General features: G+C 43.9%; 1 protein-coding gene across 3 annotated transcripts in view; it reads left to right on the top strand.

The window, feature by feature from the left end:
• The window catches only part of PRKCB (protein kinase C beta), a 336,567-nt gene that overhangs the window by 281,319 nt on the left and 36,976 nt on the right, over positions 1–18,272 (top strand). For all 3 annotated transcript variants that reach the window (XM_086692704.1, XM_086692703.1, XM_086692705.1), the window contains 3 exons: positions 8,514–8,605; positions 10,478–10,540; positions 15,626–15,764. In XM_086692704.1, coding sequence (XP_086548830.1) covers positions 8,514–8,605; positions 10,478–10,540; positions 15,626–15,764 — 294 coding nt within the window. The remainder of the gene's footprint in view (positions 1–8,513; positions 8,606–10,477; positions 10,541–15,625; positions 15,765–18,272) is intronic.

Here is an 18,272-nt window from a genome sequence, read left to right as displayed (position 1 = left end):
ATGCTACGGAAAGGGTTACCTGTCATCCCACTTTGCAGGAGAAAGGTTTGAGGACGTAGGATATTGGGGGTAGTTTTCCCCAGACACAGCACGGGCTCCCAGGCCCACTGAATGCAGAGCCAGGCTTTTGCTAGCACATTATGTTGAGTTGCAGCCCACATGGCCTTAACCGTGATGTTACAAACAACAAAACCCAGCAGCTGGCGTTGTGAGCACGTCAGCGTGGGCCGGCTGTGCGCTCCGCACTCTGCAGGTGCTCACAGTGTATGTTCTGTGCGCCTCTCCTGGTAGACACCGGTACTGTCCCTGCTTTCTCCAGGAGGATGCTGAGATTCAGAGATGTTAAGTAACTCGTGCAGTCTCACACAGTAGGTTAATGGTGACACTGGGATTTGTTCTGCAAGAGTCCAGACCCCCAACCTTGCTATCCTGACCCAGGTTCCTTTGTCTAGTTTCTAAGTCACTTTCGCTCTCATGATTCCATCCAGTTTTCACCAGAACACTATAAGCAAGTGCTGTCCACATTTCGGTGGAAACCAACCCTCAGAGAGGCGAAATGTCTGGTTAGACAGCCGGGTTTCCTAAAGCCCCTTCAGGGGTTCCTTCCACTATGGAAGAGTCACCTGCTCACCCTACAAGGATACTGCAGTGATTGGAAAGGTTTTATGGTGGGAGAGATTTTCAAATGTAGGGAGCACTGCATATATGTGAGGCAAACCATCATCGGTTGCTTGTCTCAGGTGAGCAGGAAGGCGACACCCCCTTTTTGGAGAAGGCCCATAGAGGCAGTCATCTGGCTCACACTCACCTTCTGGAATTGCATCGCCCCTGACCCCTTGATTGGTGCTGCGGAGGAGGGGAGGCAGGCTGGGCTGCAGCAGGCAGTATCTCTAAAGCCAGCCTCCCTAGAAGTCAGACCATGCCTGCAGTATACAGAGGCTACTAATGCTTATTGATCCTGTCAGCAAATATTTATTTGTTGAAATAAATGTGTCAGGACCCAGCTGCATCCTTGTGAGGGCTCCATCAGTGGACAAAAGAGATAAAGTCCCCTGTTCCTGTGGAATTTATGTCCAAGGGGGGGAGACAGATAAGCAACAACAGTGCGACAGAACATTACGGGGGAAGAGATGGAGGGATTGGGTCGGAGGGATGCTATTTTTGATAGGATGATCAAAGAAAAGTCTTTCTGATAAGGGTGATGTTTGAGCAGAGACCAGAGCAAGTGAGGGAACGAGGCATGTGGTTATCTGGAGGCAAAGCGTTCTAGACAAGGAGGAAGAGTGAGTGTAAGAGCCCTAGGCGGGAATATACTCAGCGTGTTTGAGGAGCAGAGAGGAGGCCAGTGTAACCCGAGTGGATTGTCATTTTGTATTTTGTGACCCAGAATTCCTTTATGAATCAGCTACTTTGAAAAAATGACAAATCCAGTCTAACGTGCTGCAAATTTGATGTGTTTTTCTCGCTAGTGACTTAGAATTTTGAAAACGAAAGATCCTTAATAGAATTAAAAAAAAAAAATCCGAAGGTGGCCAAAATAGATAAAAGGGAAAAAGACACCCACCAATATGCAAAACAACTTTTGTCATTCTTAGAATGATGCAAATTTAAATTTAAAAAACTTATTTGGAAAAGCAAAGTTACATCAGAAGTATATTCTCAAAAAAAATGGATTAAAAAAATCTCTGAAAAATATGCATGGCACAACGTTAACTGAAAATGAAAGGTATTAAATTTTATTTAAGAGATTGTTCTAAACGTGTTAAAACTGCATATGCACATGGAAAAGAATCCAAAAAAGACACAGACAAATGAAAACCTTGATTTGATTTAGGGAGGGGTCCGTGGATAATTATCTTTGTTTTGAATTTATATTATTTCAGAAATGTCTATAATAAAACGATTTGAAAGTGTTGAATGTGCCACAAGATGGCCAAAGTTAATACCCAAGGAGACGTAAAAGCCATCAGAAAGAAGTTGAATTTTTAAAATTGCTCATTAGATGAACTGGGGTTTAGGCAAATTGTTCTAGAAGCACAGAGGGATAAGCATGAGCGCCTCAGCCACATAAGTCTGTGTGTGTGGTTATTGGCTGTGTGACCTCTAGAAAGTCACTTAACAGCTCTGAATATTGGTTTCATCATCTTTCAAGTGAGCGTAATAAGTGAGGATTTGAGACGATGATATACAATGTGCAGAATAAATAATAAATGGAGGCTACCTGCACGAATGGAGTTGAGTTTGAGGGGCGCCTTGCTGCATGGGCACAAAAGGATTATGTTTCCTCCGGTCCTTTTACAGTTTTTCTCAGGGACAATTGTCAGCCTGGCACATTCATACAATTTCCCAACTGCCAGTGGGCACAGGCAGTTAAGTCTCCTTAGCAAAACATCTATTTTAAATGTTTTCTTTTCAATTGAACATATGCACTTCTTTTTTTTTTTAAATAGAATTAGATTTTATGAGTCATTGAAGGACAGAAGTTACTTCCTCCCCAAATTTGCTGTCGTGGTCCAGCAAGAACTCAGTTGCAAGGCATGCTGGGATGGGCATCGCCCCAGAATGCACGCGGGGACAGGGAGAGGGGTGAGGATGGTTCTACTTGTAGACCTGGCCCCTGAGGTCATGTCCTTTGAGCACCGAGAACGTCCAAGGGGTCCTGGTAACTCAGGATCGGCTCAGAGTTGGCATGAGTGCCCAGGGGTATGGTTTGATAGAAGGGTGTTGCTGTAGGAACTCTGGCAGAGTCTCAGTAGGCAATAGTTGGGTTGCCAGAAACAGAAAACCTCCTCCTCCAAACTATTGCATTAAAAAGAGAGAGACAGAGAGAGAGAGAGAGAGAGAGAGAGAGAGAGAGAATCTTATTGGAAGGAAACAACCCAAAGGCAAAGATATACTTGAGCCTCATGAAGAACCAGAACTTCAAAGCTTTCTAGAATAGATGTTTGTTTCTTTATCCTTGTTTTCTTTGTTTCTCCCTGATCATGGTAACAGCATAGCCTCTCTAACTCCTTGCAGGTTGCCTATCTGCCGAATTCCCTGATTCACACTCATGGGAAAGAGAATCTGATTGGTTCTAATTCGTACTCTTGGGAAACAGAATCTGATTGGCTCAGCATAGGTCAGAAGTTTTATTCCTGGCCCAGTCCACTGGTAGTTGGCCGCTACCAACTCAGTAGGAACCCTTAAGAAGGGGTTGGATCTATAGGGAAGGGACCACTGGTGCTCCTGTCAAGTGGGAGTCGCCATTTTGAGTGCAAGGAAACTAATGGGTTGGAGCCAGGCGTGACCTACCGCTGGTGGTACAAACACAGCATCGAGTGCCTCCGAGGAGGGGAAGCTGGTGAGAGTTTTGCACGTGTTGGCGCTTTAGGCAACTGAAGCATCTGAGGATCGTGATGCTCAGGAGAGGACTCAGGAACGCAGCCCAGGCATATAATGGTGGCCTTTGCATGTTCATTCAGTAATCAAAGGTCTATAGAAGTCCAAGGAAGAGTAGAGACGGTCCTAGCCCTTGAGAGCTTTGCTCTCTGTGTGGAAGGGCAAGGCTTGGAAAGCTGGAAAGAAAGTTAGAGGAGCATCCATTGCTTGATTCTGAGAAGGATTCTAAGGCTATAGAATACAGAGGGGGAAAAGTTGTGCGTGACACATGTCCATGACTACTTGAGGGAGGCACTGAATCTGCAAGGATGTGACATGCATCATCTCTATATCTCTGCAAAACCCTCTGAAGGAGAAGCTATCGTTACCCCTTTAGGAAGGCAGGGAGGGTTTAGTACTGGATGCAAGCCCTCAGAGCGTGCAAGCAGTGTAATTGAGACTTGAACCCAGGACTAGTGCATGCTACAGGTACGGCTCTCCACCATGGCACTGCACAGCTTCTCGAGACGAATACTTGCATCTGAGCAATAAAAGGAACGGCTTACGGACAGTATCGATTCACTGGCCAGCTTCGCAACCCATTAAAGATCATTCAATAGGCAAATGCTTACTGAAACTCACTTGAAAGCATGGCGCATGCTCTTGGAGTTGCCCACATTCTGGATCCTCTCTGACTGTGGCATCTTCTTAAAAGTGTCAGGTGTCCCCCCCCCCCCAGCAGTCACGTGGGTGTCACATCACATCCCGCTTTCAGCCGCCTTGGGGAAAGAATGACGATTTCTTTGAATTCTCTGCCATGCCCGCCCTCCCCCACCCCGATAAATTCGGCACATGCCTTGCAGTCATTCTTTTAAATCAAACTACCCTTACACTCCCGCTCCAGATGTGAGACATTCTGTCCAACCATTTTGCATGATGCGGTGTGACAGACAGACATTTAGTTTGATTTCCTCAGTGACTGAACACAAGCGAGAAAGGGGAAGGGAAATTTAAAATTACCTGAAGTTGTTTCATGCTCGGGGGACAAGGGCAGCGTGTTAATGAAGAATAACAACAATAACAATGACAGTTTTGGGGGAAACGCTTTGAAAGTTGAGCAGGCTGTCTAGATTGAAGAGGGAAGGGAGAGCTTGCCTTTCTGCGCTTTTAATTGGAGTCGACAGTGGAACACCCACGTAGAAACGTCCTGTAGCCAGCTGGAGCGAACTGGAGCTCAGAAGAAAGACAGGGGATGGAAATATAAGTCAAGACTCATCAGCCCAGAGAGATGAGGGCTGAAGTCTTAAGCTGTGACAAGTCCTCGCTGGAAACTTGAACAATTCGGGGAGACTCAATACCCAACACCTTTCTGATTTTCACGAGTAGAGTACAGCGAAGAGGTCCTAATGGAGAACCCTGCACGTGACCAGAAGAAAGATCTTTCGAGGCCTTGAAATGATTTCATTGGAAGCGTGGGGAGCAAAGTCAGATCTCAGGGCATTATGTTGGTGGGGGGGATAATTATGTAAGAATCCGAGGCAGTGGGTGAGGACCACTTAGTTAGCTGACGCCCCCAGAGCTCCCTCTTCGTGCCTGTCACGCAATTCCTCTTATCACGTTTTATTTTAGATTCTGGCTCGAGTTGGTTGCATATCTGTTTTCACAAGACTCTGAATTCTCTGAGGGCAAGGCCCATATGCTATTCATCATTGTTTACCCCTTTAACACCTAATACATGACTTGCAAAAATAAATGCTCAAGGAACCGTTCTAAAATTCACCTCCCTGCTCAAGATTGGCTCGAGGTTGCCCCTGGCAGTGTTTTTCAAATCTGGATGTGCCTTACCTTGGAGTGCCAGATGAACTTGGTGGTACATGGACAAATTGCATTTGCTTTAAAAATAAGTCCGTTAAGGGACCGATAGAGCAAAAGCCAGACCAGATACAGCATAGAGTTGATAGACTCCAGATATGCATTTTTGTTTTTTTACAGAGACAATGAATTTCCACTTATGACTTTGGTATGAAGTTGTAAAATTGTTAAATAATGTGTCTAAGTAAAAAAAGTGAAGTAAATTTTAATGGAAATATCTTTAAAATAAGTAAATTTTAGCAGATGAGGCGGGTAAATGTGGTAAAATCTTGGAGCTCGTGTGGGAGACAACCAAAGTTTGAAGTTGATGGCCTTATGCAATTTATCATAATCTGGTCCCAGCCTTGCCTCACTCCTTCGTCCTTTGTAACTCTATGCACTCCGCTGTCCCCTGAGCAATAATAGCCACAGAATCAGGGGCTTCAAGGGCTAGTTCTGTTTTCCAAAATACACATTAAAATAAACACAAAACTATGAAGGTAAAGCCTTATGCATCCATAGCCCACCTAAAATTACCTCCCTCCACATTTTGGGAAACAGTGCCGTTTAGAAATTTACCTGGTCTCCTCACGCATCTGGGGAATCCTTAACATCAGGCACCATGGATTATTCATAGCAGCCTCCCTGATAGTAAAATCATGCCCGGCCTAGGGCGGGCATCATTAAGTGTTCGTTCAGAAAACAGGGAAGGCAGGGCGCCAGCCACACTGTTTCCTATATGAAGCACTGGTGTGCCCAAGGCAGACTCAGTACAGTTCAAAGATGATGGATCTCAGGATTTTCCCACATACGGTTCATGGCAGAAGCAAACCACAAAACACGGCATTAGCTACAAGCAGAGCTCTCCCTGATGTTGGGAATCTAACTAATGAGTTTGGGGGGCAAGCTGAGTTCTTCCAAAGCTGCAAGCAAGCAAGTGAAATCTCTCCTTTACTTACTTTTCTCTCTGTGGCCAATGCCATCTGCTAGTTTTAAAAATAATTTTTAAAAGCAAGTGTTTTGGTTCCCTTCAACGTGCAGCAAAGACAGATGCTATTTTTAAGGCTTGTTTTCTATCAAAAAAAAACCCCAAAGAACCAGGGGCTGGGTGTCGGCGGTTCTGACTGACTATCTCCACTCTGCCACTACCTTGTGGATGACCTTTTTTTGCAAGCCTCATACGCCTTGGACACTGAGAGACAGAAGTGATAACTCTGCCTCCCTCTCTGCCTCTCAGTAAAGATGCTGAGGGGGTGAAGTAGTGTGAGAAAGTCCCTTGACTTTGCAAAAATAATTGATTAACCTGTACTTTTGCCCTGTGACCTGTCAGCTTCTGTCTTGCTGTGTGGCTGGATCTCTAGGTCCTTTCTCGCCCCTCCTGGACTGGAAGCTCTTAGAAGGGAGGACACATGCACACATCCATACAATGTCTAGTCAGAGTCTTAACACGGGTAGCAGCCTGATAAGGTTTGGAACCAATCTGCCTGGGGTTCAAATCCCGGCTCTGCCGCTGAACAGCTGAATCACTGACAATCAGCAAGTTACTTACCCTTTCTGGGCTTGAACTTTAACATCTTTAAAAGGGGAAGCATGGTAATACTGTCCTGTTGGATTGTTTAGAGAGATAAGTGAGACAAAATATGTAAAGACAGTTGGCTAAGTCACATAATAAATGCTCACAAGATGGCAGCTTTATTTTTTTTTTAATTTTTTTAATGTTTATTCATTTTTGAGAGAGAGTGTGTGCGAGTGGGGGAGGAGCAGAGAGAGCAGGGAGACACAGAACTCAAAGCAGGCTCCAGGCTCTGAGCTGTCAGCACAGAGCCCGACGCAGGGCTCGAACTCTTACACCATGAGATCATGACCTGAGCCAGAGTCAGACGCTCAACCGACTGAGCCACCCAGGTGCCCTGGCAGCTTTATTTTATAATAGTTATCATTCCAGTTATTAGACAGTACACATTGGACAAAGGCATCTATGACTGTTATGTAGAAAATAATCTTCTGTGAGCCATAAGATTTTGTTGATGGTGGCTGAAACATTTGTGATGAGGCCACCATCGTGTTAGAGCACTTCACGTATGTCAGCTTAGTTCTCTGTGGGCTCCTTGTCTCACAGTCCTGCACTCCTTCTAGATATGCCCTCCAAGGCCACTCAAATTCAAAGAATTCGTTTCCCTCCATAGTCACATGTTAGTTAGTTATCTATTACAATACCTCAATACTTAATGGCTTAAAACCACAATAAACATTTATTATCTCGCCGTTTCTGGGGTCGGAACTCACGAGTGGCTAACTTGGGTGGTTCTAGTTTTGGGGTCTCACATGAAAAGTTGTAGGCAAGTGGTCAGCTGGGATTGCAGTCATCAGAAGGCTTGACTGGGGCTGGAGAGTTTATTCCCAAGGTGGTTCCTTCCCTTGGCTGGGGAGTTGGTGCTGGCCATTGGCAGGAGGCCTTGGTTCTTGGCCAAATGCACCTTCCCATGTGCTGCTTGAGCATTCCCATGACGTGGTGGCCAACTTCCCCAAACAAAATGATCCAAGAGAGAGCAAGATGGAAACTACAGTATCTTTTGTGACCTAGTCATGGAAGTCACACACTGTAATTTTTACAATATTCTTTTTTTAATGTTTATTTAATTATTTTGAGAGAGAAAGAGAGAGAGAGAGAGAGAGAGAGAGAGAGAGAGAATCCCAAGCAAGCTTCATGCTGTCAGCACAGAGCCTAATGCGGGGCTTAATCTCACGAGCCGTGAGACCATGACTTGAACCAAAATCAAGAGCCGGACACTTAACCTACTGAGTCACCCAGGTGCCCCCATTTTTTACACTGCTCTACCAGTTATGCAAGTCAGTCCTATTCCTTGTGGGAAGAGGCTACACAAGGACGTGAGGACCAGGGGGTGAAAATCACAGGGGGCCATCCTGGAGGCTGGTTACCACAGTTACCTGTTATCTGTAATATGATCCATGAATTTATTTTCCATTCTTCGTTACAATTAGCTTTTATCCTAAATAATAATATCCATTAAGTCACAATATTAATCTGCTAATTACATTTTCTAGTACAAACAAATAGAACTTTGCAGTTATTAATTAAAAAAAAAAATCATGTGCCCCCTTGGCCCAGTTGCATTCTTCCAGTGGCACAAATACTGCATTTGGGAAATAATGGGCCTGGCAAATAGGGGCTTGTCACAGAGTCCTGGGGGTTTTGATCATAAATCCCAGCTCTTCGCTGCTCTCCATCTGGAACCTGAGAAACACAGGATATTGATGTGCCCTTTGCTCTCCTGTCCCAGGACCGCCTGTACTTTGTGATGGAGTATGTGAACGGGGGTGACCTCATGTACCACATCCAACAAGTTGGCCGATTTAAGGAGCCTCATGCTGTGTAAGTACAAACTTGTGCTGTGCTTCTTTTCCTGTGGGATCCTTGCACGTTAGTTCCCTTGGATTTTTAGCTGAATAGGGATTGTTAACATCTTGAACCGCTTCATGATAAATGTATGGCCAGGGGAAAAAGGTGTTCTGCTTGATATGGGATCCTTTTCTTTTTTGTTTTCCTGATACCAGCTAAGAACCTAAAGCTTGAGAACCATAGTTCTTTCTTTATCGCTGATGTTTTGCCCCAGACTCCTAAGGGAAAGGCCCCCTAGATGCCTCGGGGGATATCCTTGTAGGTTTTGTTTATTCATTTGTCAGTGTTTGTTGAGAGCTTAGTATGTGCCTGGGCCCAGAGTTTGTAGAAACTTGCTCAAGGTCACAGAGCTGGTGTGAGACAGATCCACGTTCTGACCCAGATTTTTGTCCTACACCTCTCTCTCTCCCTCTCTCCCTCCCTCTCTCTCTCTCTCTCTCTCTCTCTCTCTCTCTCTCTCTCTCACACACACACACACACACACACACACACACACACACACTCAGATGCCCTTATTCCCGGGGGATGAGGAATCAAGTTGCATTGTGGCTGTGCCCTGTGGCTCCTGGGTGGGGAGACTGATTCAGGTTTTTGGAACTGTGTTTCCCCTGCTGAGTCCATTCTGTCCCTGTCAGTTCCAAGGCAGCCAGAATCTTCTTTTGAGAACACAGATCTCATCGTGTTCCTCCCCTGCTGTTGGTAAACAGGGACAGCAAGTTGTGGGATGACCAGAGTTAGCCTCTCCTGAGGGGTTTGCTAAAATCTTATTGTCCCTCTGGAAAGCCCCTGAGGGCTCAATCTAGGGCTCTATCTGGTCACTCCCAAGGCTTGCTGGCTCCTGTTCAGTTCAGCTCTGCCCCCTCTCTTCCCACCTGCTGAGGTTGTGAGCACTGTATTCTGGTAGGGTTTGCATTCTTGAGCTTCTAGATCTAGTCATAATTCCCATAGGACCAGGGGGTTGGCTCTTCTTTTGCTTCTAATGCCTAACTGAGCATGGACCCTATGCTCATTATCACAGAAAACAAATTGTCAGAACGCTTAACATAGTTCCCTAAAGCCCTGCCTAACCCTGTGGTATAACTGGACTTTCTGGTTCTCTCAAAATCTCTTTTCTTCTCAGCCTTTGCTAAGTGCTTACTTTAGGGGTACCAGGATGGCTTAGTCTGACTCTTCGTTTCGGGTTCAGGTCATGATCTCACGGGCTCGTGGGATTGAGCCCCGCATTGGAATCTGCTCCGACAGCCTGGAGCCTACTTGGGACTCTCTTTCCCTCTCTTTCTGCTTCTCCCCACCTCACTCTCAAAATAAATAAATAAACTTAAAAAAAAAAAAGAGCTTACACTTTAGACAGATGTCATGCCATTCATTAGTGATATCACTTAAGTTATTTTCTGTCACTAAGCCTCTGTTTCCTCATGTCAGGAAGAGGGAGGTAAAAGTAGGGCCTACCTCACAGAACTGTTATTAGAATTTAATCAGATAATAACCTGAGATGGTGGCAGGTAGACAGTAAGCCTTCAACAGTTTAGCTGTTAGTATTCAGATACTCGATTTGTCATAGACAGAAATTGTCCTTCTCCATCCAGTCCGTCCTCTCCCAGGGCCTCCTCCCCGCTGAGCAAGTGCTGAACCTCTGATTTGTCCTTAAGGCAGCCTCCCGGCTCTCTAAACTCTGTCCACACATCTACACTCCCAGACATCGTTTTAGGAGACGTGTGGCTGACCATCCATGGTGAGATGTTAATGCCCTACGCCTGGTTCAATATTGTATGGAATTCTGAGGGTTTGCCAGGCATACGATGTCCTTGAATCTCTCCATCGCTTTTTTTTTTTTTCTAATTTCAGATTTTACGCTGCAGAAATTGCCATCGGTCTGTTCTTCTTACAGAGCAAGGGCATCATTTACCGGTAAGTGAGCACTGCTACCCTTTCCATCCTTGAGGCTCCCTCAGCTCCTTCCCTCCCTGCCTCTTTCTTTAACTGCTTTTAAAATTAGAATCCATGGTGGGGGAGGAATCCTCCAGTCCTGACTTGGGCATGTGTTCTGCCAGGCAGCATCGCCCACTGCCCTGGCAAAGTTTGGGCAGCTCTCGATGGTGATGGGAAGATCTCTATGGACTCCACCACCAGTGATGGTTCAGAGCCTCGGATGTGAGACCATTCGCTTTAAGAAGGGGAGGCTCACCGGTGGGGGCCTGGCACTTCCTTCTCTTGTCTTTGGACCCCCAATCTGAGGGAGCAAGCCGAGAATCTCAGCTGGCGGGATATGATGGATCCTATTATTATGAAACACTTTTTTTTTTTTTTTTTTGCTATGTAACTACAATTTAAAAATGAATCTCTGAAATGCTTGCCCTGAAAGACAGGATTAAGTTCAGGACTTGGCATTTGCCCGTTTTTGGAGGAGCAAGTGTATGATCATGGCTGTGTGAGTCATACCGTTTTATATTTCACGCACGGCAGACTACTGAGCCTGAGGCTGCTATTGGTCAGTGAGTCCAGTGTGTACAATTCTCCTGATGCCACATGGATGCAAGTGGCATAGGCAGTGCAGGCTTGGGCTGGCTGGTTATGCAAGAGAGGCTGGCAGGGGCACAGGGCTTCCAAAGGGCACTTGGCATGGGCGAGAGTCTATCGAAAAGATCGTGAAGAGCCATGAAACTCCATGTCATTCATTTATTTGACATACACTTATTAAAAGCCTACTATGTGCTGGACACTCTTCTAGATGGTGCGGATGCAGCAGGGAAGGAAACAGGCAAAACCGCCTGCCTTTGTAGAGCTTCTGTCGTAGTGGTTGGAGACAGATCCATAAATCCCAGAGATACGGTGTGTCAGGTTGCGATAAGTGCTGTAGAGAAAAGTCAAGCAGGGTGGGGGCTGGTGTGTGCCATGTGGTGAGCAGAGTGCCTGTCATTCTGTGGAGAGCATGGGATCGGGCTCTGGAGGGTTAGGGTGACCTGAATGTCCTGGGCATCGCAGTGCAATTGAAAGACATAGGACCAAAAAGGTATAAAGAGATGAACCTTGTTGGGCTCAAGGCAGATGGTGGAGGGGAGGCTGTGGGCACTGGTGGAATGAAGGGATGGAAAGTGTGTATCTTGCCAGAAGCCTGCAGAGTCCAGGGGCTTTGTTGTTTTTTTGTTTTTTTGTTTTGGTTTTTTTTTTTTACTCCTTGAAGTCATGAAATGAAGCTAGCAGAGAAGGACAATCATCCTGAGTACATAGAATCCCTACTCTCCATAGTTATTCCTGATAGTGGAAGAATGAAGGTCAGGAAAAGGAGTGGTTTCACCTGGCACATGGGTGAGCTCAGTGAAGAAATAGGAAGAGAGAGAAAAATAAGAATTTAAACCGTAAATCGTGTGCTCATTCTGGCCATGCTTGCCCTCAATGAAACTGTGTCACCACGTGTGCAAGAGATGGCACCTGTGAAGCCCCCGATTCCATTTGACTGCCATAGTGGGAGTGTCCTGTGCCAAACAGAACTCTGGTGTTAAAAGGAACACGTTATCCACCCCGTGGCATGACCTCCTAATTCAAGCCAGTGACTTCAGCAGGTGCTTAACTAAAGAAAGGGGGATTGTGGGTAATCGTTGGCTCTACATGATTTTCACCTTATGTGCTGACATTAGAACCTAACTCTTGTGAGGGATGGGTCTTGACTAGAATAGAACTGGCCGCTCAGGATTGCTGAGTAGATTAAATGTGGGACTGCAACTTTATTGGAAGAAAATCCCGTTCCAGGGGAGGGACCAGGAGAGGAAGTAGAGTTTCCTGTCAGTTGGGTTGAGATCCAGGGCTAGGTTTCCAATCTAGTAGGGACCTGGCTTGGGGTCTGGCATCCAGGACCTTTGCCATTCAGGTCATAAAATACAAAGGTTAAATTTCAGGTGCTGAGACTTCAGCTAACTCTCAAAGCTATCTCTCCTAACTACACATTCTCCCATTCTTCTTCAACTAGTCATATTTTTTAGGGGACATTTGTCACTCTTTTAAGGAATTCAGCATCTGAATCTCTTTCATTTGTGTGTAGGAACAGAGTCTAGCTCCTACTCTACAGAGAGAAAATGACATACTTTTACAGTCTTCCTGCAGCAAGGGCAGACACATAACCTAGGCTTTGACACTTGTCACACTCATACAACACCGTGAATCAGAAAGTAGTGACCAAGAAAGGCAGAGACTGTAGAATTGAGAGTGGCCATAGTAATCAGCCACATCTAGTTTCCAGAGGCATGAGGGGAACTAGTTCTCAGCAACAGCACCCAGAGTCCAGCATTAGGCCTCATGGAACAAGACGTCTGTGGTGGCATCTGTGACATCGTCACTGGACTAGCTCTGCATTGCAGTTCAGCATTATTCCTGGCTGCCTTGCCTCCACATCTGGTTGTCTAGCCTCCTTGGAGATTCTGTGAACTCCCAGTACCTTTTAAACAATTCCTTCTAGGTTGAAATGGTCAGAGTTGGGTTTTTTGTTTTTGTTTTTTGTGGGGTTTTTTTGTTTGTTTGTTTGGGGGGGGGTTGCTCATAGTCAAGAACCTTGATTGAGACAGAGTTTTTGAAATTGATAATCAAATGAAAACTAAAAAAATCACACAACAGAGGATGTGTGGTTTTATAACTTCATTGAAACTACCTTCATGTGGTAAAAGTCTTTTTCCCTCTTTCATTTAGCTCTACAGTTAATTGGACAATCCTTATATAAAGAGGATGAGGAATTATGTTAGACTTGCCCTCTCTGAGGACCATGGCTGGAGATGTTGGATGGAGGGGAGACAAAGATCCTTCCAAGCTTAGAGTCTTATTTATGGATCACCATCCCTGGAATGTGTGATGATTTTGCCATTGGTGGATTTCTGAAAATGTAAACAACTGCTCCAGCCTCCTTTTGAAACAGAAATGAAGGATTATTGCATTGAACAAAAGAATGCAGTAGACTATCAAAATGCTACTCTGTGACAATGAATATGACTGGAGTGTCCCCTAGCTGCACAACCTGTTGGCCCTTGGCACCTGAGGGTGGCCCACTCCTTTGCTAGAACACATGAAGATGTTATCACTTCCCTAGTTGCCCCAGCTGCCTGTTTTGGGGCAGGTGGTCAAGCTGAGGGGAATGTCATGGGTCTCTGTTAATCAGGTCACGTGTAGACTTGGAATGTTGCTGCAAAATCCAGTTTTACAAATTCTAAGCTGACATTCAGAGACCACTGTGGCTTGTAGATGAGTATGAAACCTGGATATGGTGGTACCATGGACAGTACCAAAGATCATGGAACAGGTGGTGCCAAGTGGGCACCCCCCCCCCCATAGACCTCACAGACACAGATAGGAGATGCCGATGTATTTGTTTTTTTCTGATTGTATTCTTTTAGTCTAAAGTGATGACAGCAACTCAATTCAAACTAACTTGTTTAAAAGAGACATTTGTTGGCCGACATAACTGAAAAGCCCAAGGGGCAGATCTGACTTTACACATGGATGGATCCAGGGCTCAAATGACGTTATGAGTGTTCACTGTATCACCTTTCCTCTAGACTCCTCTTTATCTATACTAGCTTTCTTCTCTTTCTGGTGACCCCTGGGACTTCTAGACTTACATTCTACCAGCTGAGCAATCCCAGAGTAAAAAGAGCTCATTTCTTTTTTGACGATACCAGCCAAAGTGCCAGGGGCTGATGCTCAATGTCTTTGACTAGCTCATACTGGATCACATAGCCATTCCTGAAGCTATCACTGTGACCAGCACGGTGGGGTGTTTCATATGGCCAGAACAGGCCCACATAACCACTCCTGGAGCCAGGAGCTAGGATCAGCACCACCACCTTCTATGGCATGAGAATCAGGGAAGGGTGATCCTTCGAAGGAATATTGGGATGATCTTGTCATAAGATGCTAAAATAGGTAGGGACCACAGATGTCCACCACCCAATGAAGATGACTTAAAGTAGAGATCTGAATTGTATAGTAGACCCTCTTATCTCTCAGGAAAGTGGTCTCTATTGAGATCAAGGAAGACTTGCCCACAGATCATGACTCCTCATTGGTACTGAAATGCCAAGTGTTGACATTGGAGTAGATGTTTAGGGAAGAGGAAAGTGTGATGATATTGGAATAACGCAATATGCTGGGACTGTGCAAGCATTTACCAAAATAACCAAGCTCTCCTCATCGACACAGATGAAATTAAAGAATGAGAGTATAGCACATGTCCTTTAGGTTAAAGCTCAAATGTTACCTCCATGGAGGTGACATATCCTGACATCCTGCTTAGAGAAACCTTCCCCAGTTACTAACTCATCGTGCTCTTCATTTTCTTCACACCACCCATCAAAATCTGTAATGATCATGCTTATAGATGTGAACACTTGTTAATTGTCTTTTCCCCTATATTGGAATTTAATCTGAACAAGGACAAGATGTTTATCTCGTTCATAGTAGCTCCAAGCATAGTGCCTGTCACACAGTAGGTGTGCAACATATTTTTTTAATTGAAAGAATCAACTGGAACTCTTGGGGTCATGTGCTAGGAATCTGCCTAGGAGAGCTTAGAGCACTTGAACTTAAATCAGATTGTCCCCATCAGTTTTTTTTTCTCCATGATCTTCAGAGTTATTTTCAAAAATAATAATTTTGTGAAAAATATATCTTACTATGAAATATAAGGGGCCCTTAAATTACAAAGATTAGCTCTATGGATGCTCTGCTCTTTATTTAGCTTCCTGTGGATCTCTCTCTTCTCAGAGCTGCTGTCTCATTGTGTCCTTGTGAGATGCTTGGCACAGTTGGATCTGTAGGAAAAGAAAAACACACAAGCGCGTAGACCTCTCTTTATCTGCCAGATTGGAAGCTACCGGGGGGCAAGGACTGGTTTATATCCATTTCTGTGCTTCCCCAACACTAAGCATGGTGTTTTGCGCATCATGAGTAGCTGTTGGTTGATTTGAAATAAATAGCATTGGTTAAATCCTTAAATTCTTATGTCTGCTGCAGTGACCTCAAACTTGACAATGTGATGCTGGATTCAGAGGGCCACATCAAGATTGCTGATTTTGGCATGTGTAAGGAAAACATCTGGGATGGGGTGACCACCAAGACATTCTGTGGCACTCCAGACTACATCGCCCCTGAGGTGAGAGCTGGTGGGACCCCTAACGTGTCCACATTGCGTTGATGTCTCCTCTCTTCCCTGGATGGCCATGTCAGGACTGGGAAAGGTCCAGGGGGTACCTGGCAAGCAAACCTCAGGCTGGTCCTTCTCCTGTACTCTAAATCATTCCTTTGCTATCACACATGCAAATTAACTTAGCACACATCCAGAAGCTCAGGCCCAAAATACATCAAGGTTTGGGGGAAAATTTAAATAAAACTCAAAAAGAACCATCCACCGCACATCAGTAAAATTCTTCAAGCTGCGATGGCTCATGGCCATATGATACTGCCTAATTATGACATTGAAACATTTGTTAAGAGGGGGGAAAGAGAGAGAGACAGACAGAGAGGGCTTTCCTGGGCTGACATATGACACAGGATCTGTGTACTGATACTAAACCCTGAAAGACTCAGAATTTTCCTTTCCGTGAGTAAGATATAAATGAAAGGGAAAAGATTTAATTCTAGTGCCTCCCCCTCCCTTCCCAAAGGAAACGGTCAGTTGCAGAATGGATTTCCCCAACATGGCATGGTACAGAATTTGTGCCAGATGATAGCCTTCCTTTTTCTCTGAATTGGTGCTCAGAGAAGTGGCATTTTGCAATCTGTTACTAGATTTTTAAGGAAAGGAACTGAGGATGTGGCACAGAGTCTTGGAAATGGGAATTCTAGAATTCCTTTCTTGACTGTCACTTATATGGAACAATGATGATGGAGGGCCCCATGTAATTAAATAATCTGGCACACAATTTAAAACCTGCATACTCTTACCAAAGCAGCTCCTCCTCTAGGAACTTAGCTTACAATACACACACGTACATGCACAGCTGATAGGATACATGTTCAAAGTCCTTTCTTCATTACAGTGCTATTTTTAAATAATGAAAAATAGGAAACAACCTCAATGACTATCAACAAAGGAATGGTTAGCTAAAATATGTTACATTCACATTAAGAAATATCATACAGCTCTTATAAAGATCAGAACACATCTATATGTACTAACTTGAGCAATGTCTATCAAGGAATGAGCAATAGACTGAATTATTTATAGTATGGAATACCACATCAATTCAATTCAAAAGAGTGAGTTAGGGGTGCCTGGGTGTGTCATTCAGTCATGGTTGGTGGGTTCAGGCCCTGCATCAGGCTCTGTGCTGACAGCTCAGAGCCTGGAGTCTGCTTCAGATTCTGTGTCTCTGTTTCTCTCTGCCCCTCCCCAACTTACTCTCTCTCTCTAAAATAGATAAACATAAAAAAAATTTTTTTAAGAGTGAGATATATATGTAGATATGGAAAGATCTTTGAGACATATTGTTAAGAGAAAAAAATCAAGGTACAGTGAACAACTATATGCCAACAAGCTGGACAACCTAGAAGAAATGGAAACATTTTTAGAAACATGCAACTTACCAAGACTGATCAGGAAGAAATAGAAAATCTGAATAGATCAATTACTAGTGAGGAGATTGAGTTTGTAATAAAAAAATCTCCCAATAAAGCAAAGGACTAGATGGCTTCATTAGTGAATTTTACCAAGGACTAGATGGCCTCACTAGTGAATTTTGCCAAGCATTTGAAGAAGAATTAACATCTATCTATCTTAAATTTTTCTGAAAAATCAAAGAGGAGGGAATACTCACAAGTTATTTTAGAAGGTCAGCATTATTCTAATACCAATAACAGAAAAGGACACTACTAGAAAAGAAAACTACAGGCCAATATCCCTGATGAATATAGATATAAAAACTCTCAGTAAAATACTAGCAGACTGAATTCAGGAGCACATTAAAAAGATCATTCACCACGATCAAGTGGGATATATCCCTGGGATGCAATGATGACTCAGCATGTGCAAATCAATCATTGTAATACATCACATTAATAAAATAAAAGAAAAGAATCATATCTTCAATAGGTGCAGAAAAAGCAGGGATAAGACAAAAGTGTCCATTCTCACTACTCTTATGCAACATAGTACTAGAAGTCCTAGCTAGAGCAATTGGGAAAGAAAAAGAAACATCAGAATTGAAAAAGAAGCAGTAAAAATGGTCTCTATTTGCATGTGACATGATTTTATATGTAGAAGATCCTAAAGACTCAACCAAAACTGTTAGATAGAATCAATGAATTTAGTAAAGTTACAAGATACCAAATTAGTATACAAAACCAGTAGCATTTCTATACACTAACGATGATTTTTCTGAAAATGAAATAAAGAAATGGATCTCATTTGCAAAAGCATCAACAACAATAAAATACTTAGAAGTAAATTTAACTAAGGAGGTGAAATATTTCTACTCTGAAACCTACAAGACATTGCTGAAAGAAATTGTAGAAGGTACAAATAAATGGAAAGACATCCCATGTTCATGGATAGAAGAATTAATATCATTAAAATGTCAGTACTACCAAAAGCTATCAATCGACTCAATATAATCTCTATCAAGATTTCAACTTCATTTTTTACAGAAGTACAAAAAACACT

Source organism: Puma concolor, chromosome E3 (assembly GCF_028749965.1).
Source record: "Puma concolor isolate L17-30 chromosome E3, mPumCon1.1.hap2, whole genome shotgun sequence".
Classification (NCBI taxonomy): Eukaryota; Metazoa; Chordata; class Mammalia; order Carnivora; family Felidae; genus Puma; species Puma concolor.
The sequence above is the reverse complement of the archived record's forward strand: the minus strand, read 5'-3'. Positions and strand labels throughout refer to the sequence as shown.